The 13176-nt window shown below is 39.9% G+C and overlaps 1 protein-coding gene across 6 annotated transcripts in view; it reads right to left on the bottom strand.

Annotated features, from left to right (window-relative positions):
• Window positions 1-13176, bottom strand: part of LOC124615782 (large proline-rich protein BAG6) — a 227613-nt gene that overhangs the window by 85281 nt on the left and 129156 nt on the right. For all 6 annotated transcript variants that reach the window (XM_047143900.1, XM_047143945.1, XM_047143927.1 and 3 more), the window contains exons 13-14: window positions 12357-12638; window positions 6158-6630 (exon numbers count right to left, since the gene is read on the bottom strand). In XM_047143900.1, coding sequence (XP_046999856.1) covers window positions 6158-6630; window positions 12357-12638 — 755 coding nt within the window. The remainder of the gene's footprint in view (window positions 1-6157; window positions 6631-12356; window positions 12639-13176) is intronic.

The raw sequence follows: 13176 nt of genomic DNA, 5'->3' as shown, positions 1-13176 counted from the left end.
CTGTTGATATTCCTACCTGGAGTTTCCATTATATTTTTTTGCTGTGCCTGTCTGCAGCTCATTATCTCCATGACATGGTAAGTAGCTATCTATCCTTTTCATAATATTGTTGTTATTCTAGCCTGGATTTTCAATTGTTTGGTGTGTTAAAAAGAAATGCTGCTGAATTTTTTATTCTGTTCTCAATATTGATCTACATCTACATTTATACTCCGCAAGCCACCCAACAGTGTGTGGCGGAGGGCACTTTACGTGCCACTGTCATTACCTCCCTTTTCTGTTCCAGTCGCGTATGGTTCGCAGGAAGAACGACTGTCTGAAAGCATCCGTGCGCGCTCGAATCTCTCTAATTTTACATTCGTGATCTCCTCGGGAGCTAAAAGTAGGGGGAAGCAATATATTCGATACCTCATCCAGAAACGCACCCTCTCAAAACCTGGCGAGCAAGCTACACCGCGATGCAGAGCGCCTCTCTTGCAGAGTCTGCCACTTGAGTTTGCTAAACATCTCCGTAACGCTTACCAAATAACCATGTGACGAAACGCGTCGCTCTTCTTTGGATCTTCTCTATCTCCTCCGTCAACCCGATCTGGTATGGATCCCACACTGATGAGCAATACTCAAGTAGAGGTCGAACGAGTGTTTTGTAAGCCACCTCCTTTGTTGATGGACTACATATTCTAATGACTCTCCCAATGAATCTCAACCTGGTACCCGCCTTACCAACAATTAATTTTATATGATCATTCCATTTCAAATCGTGCCGCACGCATACTCCCAGATATTTTACAGAAGTAACTGCTACCAGTGTTTGTTCCACTATCATATAATCATACAATAAAGGATCCTTCTTTCTATGTATTCGCAATACATTACATTTGTCTATGTTAAGGGTCAGTTGCCACTCCCTGCACCAAGTGCCCATCTGCTGCAGATCTTCCTGAATTTCGCTACAATTTTCTAATGCTGCAACTTCTCTGTATACTACAGCATCATCCGCGAAAAGCCGCATGGAACTTCCGACACTATCTACTAGGTCATTTATATATATTGTGAAAAGCAATGGTCCCATAACACTCCCCTGTGGCACGCCAGAGGTTACTTTAACGTCTGTAGACATCTCTCCATTGATAACAACATGCTGTGTTCTGTTTGCTAAAAACTCTTCAATTCAGCCACACAGCTGGTCTGATATTCCGTAGGCTCTTACTTTGTTTATCAGGCGACAGGTGGAACTGTATCGAACGCCTTCTGGAAGTCAAGCAAAATAGCATCTACCTGGGAGCCTGTATCTAATATTTTCTGGGTCTCATGAACAAATAAAGCGAGTTGGGTCTCACACGATCGCTGTTTCCAGAATCCATGTTGATTTCTACAGAGTAGATTCTAGGTTTCCAAAAACGACATGATACTCGAGCAAAAAACATGTTCTAAAATTCTACAACAGATCGACGTCAGAGATATAGGTCTATAGTTTTGCGCATCTGCTCGACGACCCTTCTTGAAGACTGGGACTACCTGTGCTCTTTTCCAATCAATTCCTCTAGAGACTTGCAGTACACGGCTGTTAGAAGGGGGCCAAGTTCTTTCGCGTACTCTGTGTAGAATCGAATTGGTATCCCGTCAGGTCCAGTGGACTTTCCTCTGTTGAGTGATTCCAGTTGCTTTCCTATTCCTTAGACACTTATTTCGATGTCAGCCATTTTTTCGTTTGTGCGAGGATTTAGAGAAGGAACTACAGTGTGGTCTTCCTCTGTGAAACAGCTTTTGGAAAAAGGTGTTTAGTATTTCAGCTTTATGCGTGTCATCCTCTGTTTCAATGCCATCATCATCCCGTAGTGTCTGGATATGCTGTTTCGAGCCACTTACTGATTTAACGTAAGATCAGAACTTCCTAGGATTTTCTGTCAAGTCAGTACATAGAATTTTACTTTCGAATTCACTGAACGCTTCACGCATAGCCCTCCTTACACTAACTTTGACATCGTTTACCTTCTGTTTGTCTGAGAGGTTTTGGCTGCGTTTACACTTGGAGTGAAGCTCTCTTTGCTTTCGCAGTAGTTTCCTAACTTTGTTGTTGAACCACGGTTGGTTTTTCCTGTCCCTCACAGTTTTACTTGACACGTACCTGTCTAAAATGCATTTTACGATTGCCTTAAACTTTTTCCATAAACACTCAACACTGTCAGTGTCGGAACAGAAATTTTCGTTTTGATCTGTTAGGTAGTCTGAAATCTGCCTTCTACTACTCTTGCTAAACAGATAAACTTTCCTCCCTTTTTTTATATTCCTATTAACTTCCATAATCAGGGATGCTGCAACGGCCTTATGATCACTGATTCCCTGTTCTGCACTTACAGAGTCAAAAAGTTCGGGTCTGTTTGTTATCAGTAGGTCCAAGATGTTATCTCCACGAGTCGGTTCTCTGTTTAATTGCTCGAGGTAATTTTCGGATAGCGCACTCAGTATAATGTGACTCGATGCTCTGTCCCTACCACCTGTCCAAAACATCTGAGTGTCCCAGTCTATATCTGGTGAATTGAAATCTCCACCTAAGACTATAACATGCTGAGAAAATTTATGTGAAATGTATTACAAATTTTCTCTCAGTTGTTCTGACACTAATGCTGCTGAGTCGGTAGGTCGGTAAAAAGGAGCCAACTATTAACCTAGCTCGGTTGTTGAGTGTAACCTCCACCCATAATAATTCACAGGAACTATCCACTTCTACTTCACTACAGGATAAACTACTACTAACAGCGACAAACACGCCACCGCCAGTTGCATGCAATCTATCCTTTCTAAACACCGTCTGTGCCTTTGTAAAAATTTCGGCAGAATTTATCTCTGGCTTCAGCCAGCTTCCTGTACCTATAACGATTTCAGCTTCAGTGCTTTCTATCAGCGCTTGAAGTTCCGGTACTTTACCAATGCAGCTTTCATTCCGCTAGAGAGACTGGCAGTCTTCACCAAATCAGATAGCCGCCGGAAGCCAGAGAGGATTTCCTCCGATCCATAGCGACACGCATCATGGTGCCGACATGAGCAACCACCTGCAGATGGGTGCACCCTGATTGATTGAGGTGTTACTCGTCAAGCAAGTAACTCCGTTGACTTCCATGCATCATTCACACAAGTTGGAAGCTTCTGCGTAAAGAGGACTCCGAACTGTAGCATATAACATGGCATTGGATAACGTAACTATGTTGGTGCATGACAAACAGTGTGCTGTAATTGAGTTTCTAACTGTCTATGCATGGAGCATCCTCTCCCTCGTCATGACAATGCCAGACCACACATGTGCGTTATGATATCTGCAACAATCAGATGCCTTGGGTTTGCTGCCATCGATCATCCTCCATACATTTCCGACTTGGCCTCATCCGATTTACATCCATTTCAAGAACTCAAAGAAAACCTTTGAAGACTTCACTTTTAGTGATAAAACGGTGACAGTAGAGGTGAGGTTGTGGCTTGGATGTGCAGCAAAACAAAATGACAATAATTACGGTGTGTTACCATCACAGAAAATTCTCCGATCACCTACATAGTATTGGCATTAGATCAGGACTCATCAACTAATTGATTTCAAGCAAGAGCACTCTGGTCTGCTCAGGCTCTAGCCCACGAGCAGGGCAGCGGCGTCTTAGTTGGGAGTGAATGATATGTTCACACACCATATGGTCACAACACAGAAGAAACACAAACTATGAAATAGGTGGGGGTCAGTTTTGACAGTGGTGTCATTAAATAGAAACAATCGCGAGTCAGAATTATGTAAACCGACAACACATTCGCATTTCAATCTGAAGTATGGGAATCTTATCTTTTTGCAGAAAACAAGGAACCTGCAAAATTTTTAGTGTATTATAAGACATTGGATACTTTTATCAGTCTCAATTTACAAAGGCATAAAATGTCTTACTACGTCAAGGAATACAAAAAAAACAAAGTATGAAGAATCTGAGTGCGTACAAGAGGTTTTAAAACTTAAAAGAAAGCTCTGAAGCTCTCTGAAGACGAGAAAGATGTCCAGTTAGTGTGGCATTTGGATGACCTACAAAATTGTACTACTTTTAACAACGCCCTTGCGCCCTTTCATGGATGGTGATTTTTTAAATATTCAGCTACAACTATGAAGTATTCTTTTACGCCAACTTCAGGAGGAACAGTTTTGTACAGTGTTGTTATCAAAAATGACAATCATGTGCCTCCACAGGTTGTGGCTGATTATTTTCATAGTCATCTAGCAAAGCGTTTGCTCAGTTCGTTGCATATTCTTTTGTGCTCTGTGGAAGTGTAGGTATCACAGGCACGCAGTTGCATGTGGCAAACTTAGCAGTATTTAAGAAAGTATACAAAATGGAGGAATTTACTAGTTTGTGTAGTTACAGATCTGTCACACGCGGAAATAAATCAGGATTTGCAGTTCAACAGAATGGGAAGTGAAAAAGCTTCCAGTACCCATTTGCACTGATCTGCAGCTAGAAGTAACTGATATTCATGCAACAGAGAATATAAGACACATTCTGGATTTCTACAAGCATTTCCCCTTATGATCAATTTACTTATTTATACAGAAATCTGCTACATGTGTCACTGGGTAGCAGAAGCTTACTTATTGACAGATTAGAGAAATCCATCCACTTTTAAATCTCTCTTTGATTACAGAGTTTCTAGTTACTACAACTGAGTTTTCACACACAGATGGAATTACGAGGTTTTCATTGGCTACCGTCGATATGAATTTTAGTCTGGAAGACTATGTGCACCACACTGAAATGAGGACTCTGATGATAAAAAATCTGCCTACGCTAGAATGAACGTTGGCTTATGCTAAATGGGTCATCTGAAGGGGTCTTTTCATTTGTATGTAAATGAAGTGCTTGATCAAGTGGAAGAAAGAGAAGCAGTGGAGCACTCTGAAATTATTAGAAAATAATACAATCAACATTCACATTAACAATTAAAGGCACATTTAACTATTTCATTAGAAAGAATTGCAAATGTGTAAGTAACAGATCAAAGAAATGGAGGATTTCGTGAACTTGGAAAGATCAGTCAAACTAAGTTAGCTGAAAAGTAAGGTTAGAACTTTTCTACGAGACTTTCTCATTCAAACTAGACTGAAATATTAATAAATAATGAATGTGACAGTTGCCGCAGCACCACCAAGAAAGATTTTCAGCACTTTGTCTACTCAACTAGAACTCAAATTAACTCTAGCAATACCAACCCATTTTCCATAACATGTAGTACCAAGGGAAAAGGGGAGCGGGACAGTTGAGGGGGAGAGAAACTTTATGGAAGGAAAAAAATTACATTAATTTTTTAAAGTATGTACTGATGTATAAGTAGGGTCCATAAACTGAAAATATGAATATGACATTTGTGGCAAGAAGTCATATTCACTATTACGGTTTAAATTTTTGAGTTAAGCTAAACTGCAAAATAGAAAACGAATTACAGAATCTGGCATAAGAAATCATTAAAAACAACAAATATTTTTTGTTGCTGGAGTTGGTGGTAGTGTGTGCATGATGTGTGCTTGCTTATGTATGTGGATGTTCTCTCTCTCTCTCTCTCTCTCTCTCTCTCTCTCTCTCATGACGACAAAGGCTGTGGCCGAAAGCTGAGAGTGTCCTTTAATCGTGCCTGTCTGCAACTTTCTTCTTTATGGTAAGTAGCAATCCATCTTTTCCTACATTGTTAATTTTTTTTCCAAATTTTGAAATATAAAATACATGACTAGATCACAGTTTTTTAAGGATGGGCATAAATTACCCCCCCCCCCCCCCCCCTCCCTCCCAATTATTGACAGGGTTAATGCAAGAGTTAAAATTAATTTGCTAGTTTGTTTTTACAGAAACAATCTATAAAGATAAAGATTATGTCCATCTCAGCAGAAGAAATCTAATTTTGTTTTAAAACTTATCAGTTACGAATAAGGAACACTGCGACTGATGAATATAAGTTTTCAGAAATGACAAACCAGTCACATTTTAGGAATTATTTGAATCCACAGGATTAATTCCGGTGCATAAATAACTCTGGAAAACATAGTTTATGTCAATACAGAAATAAAGCATTTACATTTCAACCATAGAGTACTATGATTTCCAAAGAAATTTGTGCACCAGGATTCTGCATTCATTACCTGAGCATTCCTGGGAATAAAGGTTCGAAGTACTTCGAGAAGGTTTGGTGGTACTCCAGGAGGTAAGTCCCTCCGCTGTTGTTGCTGCTGCTGCTGCTGGTTGTTAGAAGCAGCACCACCATCTGGTAGTGTACTACTACTGCTACTGCTGCTGCTGCTGCTGCTGCTGCTGCTGCTGCCACCGCCGCCACCACCACTACTGCTGCTGCTGGTAGTCGTAGCAGCTGTCACTGCTGCAGTTGCAGAAGTCCTAGCCGATGCTTGTGATAAGTCTATTGCAGCAGTATTAGCCTGTTCGGCATCAGGTTCGTTAGCTGGTACTTGCTGTTGCGACTGTGACTGTGACTGTGATTGTGTTTGCGACTGCTGTTGAGAGGGTTGCTGCGTCGCAGCCTGAGATGCACCACGTCGACGGCTTCGTATGTGATGAGAGTTACACGGAAGAAATGGGTCAAAATAATTTGAACCCAAACCTGTCAACAGAATGTAAAAGCTTTATCACTGTATTTGAGAGCACCTTTGATCGGACTGATAATATAGGCAGTGTTTTCAAACCATACACTATTAACTGGAAAAGTGACTGTGTGTGTGTGTGTGTGTGTGTGTGTGTGTGTGAGAGAGAGAGAGAGAGAGAGAGAGAGAGAGAGAGAGAGAGAGAGAGAGAATAATCCAGAATGGGTCAGATAAGATGTAGAACAGGTCGGAACACATGGTCTGAGAAGGAAATGGAGAAGAAACAAGAAGAGATATAAGTAATTGAAGATCAACATATGACTGAGCTGAGTATTTGACATCTAGATCTCATCTGTGTAAAATTCTGCGTGCTACATCCACTTTAACTAGTTTATTGTATTCAAGCTTAGCCCTCCCTCTACGGTCCCCCCCTTCCCTTCCCCCCACACTACCCTTGCTTATCAAATTAACTAATCCTTCGTAACTCAGGATAAGTCTGTCAGCCGATCCCTCCTTTCAGTCAAGTTGTGCCATAAATTTCTTTACTCCCCATTCCATTCAGTATCTCTCTCTCTCTCTCTCTCTCTTTTTTTATCTAACCTACCCATCTACATTAACTTTCATAGTACAACATTTCCTAACCTCTTCTCATCCGTATTGTTTATCGTCCAGATTTCACTTCCATGTAACGATACAATCGATACACATACTTTCAGAAAAGATCTCCAAACATTTAAATTTATATTACATGTGAACATATTTCTCTTCTTTCAGAAAGCTTTTCTTGCTATTACCACTCTGCATGTTAGATCTTTACCCCTAACCCCTGCTGCTGTCAGATATTTTGCTGCCCAAATAACAAAAGTAATCTACTGCTTAAGTGATGATCTGCTTTTAGTGTCACATTTCCTAATTTAATTCCCTCGGCATAACCTATTTAATAATTTGGCTACACTCCATTAGCCTTGTTTTAATTTTGTTGGGGTTCATCTTATGACTTTTCAAGACACTATCCATTCCGTTCAGATGACCTTCCAAGTCCTTCGTACACTCTGATAGAATTGCAGTGTTATCGACAAAAGAAGTTTTTCTTTCATCTCCCTGAACTTTAGAAACTTTTCAAAATTTCTCTGGGGTTCCTTTACTGGTTGCTCTATGCACAAGTTAAAAAACAGAGACAGGATAGGCTGCAAACCTTCCTCACACTTCTCAATTACTTCTTCCCTTTCATGTACATCGATTCTTATAAATGTGGTTTGGTTTCAGCTGAAGTTGTGGATAGCTTGTCACTGTCTACATTTTACTCCCAATAACTTCAGTACTGCAAGAGGAGTACTCCACACAATATCGTCAAAAACTTTTTCTAAATCTACAAATGCTAATATATGTGGATTTGTGTTTCTTTGATCTATTTTCTAAGATTGTAGGGTTAGTATTGCTTCAAATCTCTCTCTATTTCTCTGAAACCCAAACTGATCTGGACTCTAGAAAGTATCTTGCCAATTTGACATGGTTTACAGAATCCAAACCAAGTGCACTGTGGAAGAACCCAGCATTGAACACCAGCAGTGCAGCCAACCACGTCTGCTATTGCTGAACACTGTATCTCCACTGGGAACTCAATTGAGTATGATGAAGCAATAAGGTTAGCTACAGCAACATCTTTTTGGAACTTTAATAATAAAGAATCTGTGGAAATTAGTATGGCAGAAAATCTGATGAACTGTGGTAGTTTATATCAGCTGGATAATGAGTGGAATTCCACATTTCCAAGACTTGCTCTAAAAGAAGATAACACTGCACCGAAGGCCACAGTGAGTGAAACCCTGAGAACAGCCCAGTTCTGCAATTCTGCCATAATGGCACTATCCAAAGGATACTGTTGTCAGTCTGTCAAGACATCTTAATGCGTGCATGAAATACAAACACTGCCTAATAAGCTGCGTGATAGTGAGAGTTAGCAATAGTCTTTGATGGCTTACCTGAGCATGCCTGGCAGGTGCCCAGCTGAAATGTCATGCAGTGAACTGAACAACTGACCATAAGCCTAAAAAGTATTTGAATTATTGCATTCTTTTTGAAGTCTGGGGGTAGTCTGCCTGCCTCACAAATGCTGCAAGTATCTTAATAATTCTATTGGATATTATCCACTATCAAGGTGCTTGTTATGATTTGGATCTTTCAGTGCTTTGTCAATTTCTTGCAGTGCCATGTCACCGACCTCATTCTCATCCAATACTTCTATTTCGATAATACTGTCATCACTTTCCTTTCCATTACATAACCCTTCTACATATTCCTTCCATCTTTCAGCCTTATCTCCTTTGTTTACACTCTCAATATCCTTACATCACCTATTCTTTTCAACGAAGGTTTCTTTAATTTTTGTACAAGTGGCATCTAAAACTTTTTCTACAGTCACATATGCTTCTACAATTTTCGAATCATACTCCATTTTGGCAGTTTCATTTCTTGTCTTTTTATATTTTCTCCATTATTTAATCAAATTTAATAAATCTTGTGTTATACAAGTATTTCAGCTGGGAATCAAGAGGTTTATTACAAAAAAGAAGCTCCACTTATTCAAGTTTTCAGTAAACACACGGAACCAGAATTCTAATTGTGTAAAAATATTCTTCCTGGTGAAGTTCTGATCAGTAAGTTCACCAAATAGTAGTACTTACACATAAAATTACTACCAATGGGCCATCTCTTATTCTTAACCTAACAGAGGACGACTGACAAGATGTTCTCCACAATCCGACTGTTGACTAGTCTGACTTATGCTTCGTGTTCTCTTCTTCAAACCATAATTTTCCCTCTGATACACTGTAAGTGACAGTATGCAACAAACTGACACACCAAGTCTTAGAAACTCGTGTACAAGTCTCCACATGACTACACTATCACTGTCTCCGAATTCCCATGTGACTTGGCATTTAGCACAGTCAAACTATCTTTTGCTGATTTTGCAAATGTGAAATGCTGTTCTACTGTTTTAAACCATTCTTAGGAGTAAAATTGTGTCATTAGAATGGCACTTGAGGATTAGAACAGATTAAGCTCTCTCTCTCTCTCTCTCTCTCTCTCTCTCTCTCTCTCTCTCTCTCTCTCTGCTAAGATTCGTCAGTATGTACAACTATATAATTATGGTTCACACTTTATGGACTGGCTGCTCTTCCGTTTTCTTCATAGTTATAGGCATTGAAGGTAAGTAACATCAAGTTCTTAAAGCAGTACAACATAACTGAATAGATAAAAACAATCTACTCACCAAGCAGCAGCAGGAGTAAATACATACATGGGTTAAAGAAATGTGCAAGCCTTCGGAGCCAGTGGTTCCTTCTTTTGGCACAAGGGTTGAAAGCAATGGAAGAGGGATGAAGCGAAAACACTATGTTTAGGAAGTGTGGAGAGTTTGGAAAATGTCCAAAACCCTGGGTCAGGAAAGACTTACCAAATGGGATGAGAAGGAAAGATGCATTGTTGAAGACTGCATTGTACAATATTTGAAAACTTGAAAGCCTGAAGATGGAAGATAGGATAATACGCACAACAGAGATTACTGCCAAAACATTGTGCACAAGTCAATAAGAGTGGAAACCCAAGAACATTATACAGTATGTGGTAGAGGAAGGGAGTGGGGGAAAAATAGATGGTTCAGAAAATAAGAGATATAGTGAACTAAAACGGAATGAAGAAAGGAATAGTTAGTGAGAAGAATGACGAGATTGAGAAAATTGAAGAATATAATTAACATTAATTAAGTTCAGGTGGGTGGCACATACCAAGGACATGTTGTAATGTCAGATCCCACCTTCAGAGTTCTGAGAGACTGGTGTCTGGGGGGATGAATACATATGGTCTATGTGGTGAAGCAGGTACTGTGACGGCTTGTCATGTTGTAGAGCACGCTCTACAACAGTATATCGTGTGTTGCCAGTATATAACCTCCGCATATGCCCACTCATCCCAGCTGATATCTTAATGGTAGTCATATCAACTTTAATAGCATTATGTTTTGTTGGTTACAGGTCTGGTATAGGTAAAGGTGGGAGAGTCCATAAGACAAGTCTTACAGTGGGGGACAGTCACAGAGGTAGGAGCCATAGGGTAGGAAAATATTTGGGGCTCGATGGAAAGTTACTTTAGGTGCAGTGGGCAAAATGACTGACAGAATGGACCCCACTTCAAGGTATGATTTTAAGAAGTCATAGCATTGTTGAAGTAACTGATGAACACATTCAAGACCAGTGTGGTACTGAATGATGAGAAGCTGGTTTTTGGAAGGATCAACGGTCCCATGAATGAATTTGATAGCTTGGGAAATCTGCTTTTGAAATAGGCTGGTAGGGTAATTACATTCGGTGAAAGCTCAGTTGAGAATGTTTGTGTATTTCTATAAAAAGTCTGCATCTGAACAAATATGTTTGCCTCGAATGCCAAGACTCTTGTGGAAGAGAATATTTGGGTTGTCATGGAAAGGATGGAAACTATCAACATATAAAGCAGTACAATATAAAGCAGATTCTCAGAACTCTGCAGCTGGGAACTGGCACTACATCCTGTCTTGTTCTTGCCGCCTGCCTGGCTTTAATTTAAATTAATCATTTTCTTTAAATTCGTTGGTCACTGCATTTTTTCTTAATAAATATTCCTTTCTTCATCTCTTTTTAGTTTTATACCTCTTATTTTTCTGACCTGTCTTTTTTTTTCCCTCACCCTCCAGTTCTACCATATGCAATGTACTTAGGTTTCCATTCTTATTAAGTCTTGTACAATGTTTTGTCAGTAATCTCTCTCTAGCTTATTACCTTATCTCCCATTTTGAGTAAGGTCTCAGGTTTAAACATCTCATCCAATGCAGCCCCCAACAATCTGGCTTTCCTTCTCATCCCGTCTGGTAAGTCTTCCCTAACCCACGGTTCTGGGCGACTTTCTCAAACTCGTCATTTCCTAAACCTTGCAATTCCTTTTCCTTCATCCCTCTTCCTTCCCCTTCAACCCTTCTGCCAGGAGGAGAGCCACTGGCTCCAAGAGCATGCACATTTCTTTAACCCTTATATGTGTTTTCTCATGCCACTGCTTGGTGAGTAGATTTTCTTTAGCTATCCAATTATATTTTAAGAAACTGATTATTTTTGTTGATATCCTAAAGTTATACAACACAATGCAGAAACACTAACATTTAGACTCAGACTTGATACTATACTGACCTAGGAAGTTTCAGTAATCACCCTAATGCCCTCAGTGAAATGAGCACCTTAACTCCCTGACAAGGGCCCCAAGTACATTTACATCCCACTATCAAATGGAGCCATATTACTAATATGGCTTGTTCTCATCCCTCACCTGAAGATTGATCCTGATCTGTCTGGAACACTTTGGCTCCAAGTACAACTACCATTTACAACATCTGAAACCCTCTCAGACAAGATAGAAATAAGCTGCATTGCAGACCTTAGATGATTATAAAATGCACTTACATTATGACGTGCGAGACAATTATTCATTTATTACGAGATCCACTGGAGCATTATTTCATGAATGAAACTATAATAGCACCGTAAATATATGGACTTCAGGAAATTTTATAAATTGCAGCACTTAACTGTATCAGTACAGCTTAAAATTATGTTCATGCTGTATTACTAATGAAGAAGACACAAATTGTTGAAAAATGTGAAAACTATGAGCCTGGCTCTAACAAGTGCAAGCAGTTTCAATAGACTGATAATGTAATGACCTGGTACAGCAGCAGGTGCAAGATGAACATGAGGCCTTGATGTAGAACGAGTCTGTGTAGCTGTTGTAGGATACGTAGCAGTATTTCCACGTGCTTGGCTGTTTTGTCCGCCATTCCCAGCTGCAGGTGCTGGCACAGCTCCAGCAGTTACTCCACCTGTTGCACTATTTCCATTGTTCTGAGTACCACCCATGCGTCCCATCATATGACCACCCAAGGCATGCACTAAATTTTGAATAAACTCTGGTGGAGCTGCTCCACCCCAAGGGAAAGCTCCAGCACCTGAAACATGAAAAAGACAAAGCTTTGTGATCTATTGTATGTGTATGCATATACAGGTCTTAAACCTGTTGTATATAAAAATAATTCATATCACAGTGAAGTTGTCTAGACAGGTGCACTGACACCAATAAGAGTGTCAGCATGCATATGACAGTGTCACTAAATGGATTTTTTGATTTCCGTGCACAGCTATCTAGTTTGATGCTCATCAACCCAATAAAGGTCAATTTCCTTATGATACAGAAATATTTTACACTGTGCAGAATTATGATACCAGCTTAGTATGACTTCTTATGGATTTTGCATAATCATTTACCTATTCCCTTTCGGGTACAAATTTGAACAGGTACTACGAACTGGATTTTCATATTCCCATAAACACATCAAAAAAGTTTTGCATCACCCCAGTTGATGCTTACTGTGGATATTTTATCATAGACACAGACCCTTTGACTGTTCAGAGATGTCACTAAACCTGCCCATAGATGTAAACAACCATGCATGAGGAACATCTATTAGATGGAGGGGGTCCAATAGC

Source organism: Schistocerca americana, chromosome 1, assembly GCF_021461395.2.
Source record: "Schistocerca americana isolate TAMUIC-IGC-003095 chromosome 1, iqSchAmer2.1, whole genome shotgun sequence".
NCBI lineage: Eukaryota > Metazoa > Arthropoda > Insecta > Orthoptera > Acrididae > Schistocerca > Schistocerca americana.
Note: the sequence above shows the minus strand (reverse complement) of the source record. Positions and strands in the feature narration are given on the sequence as shown.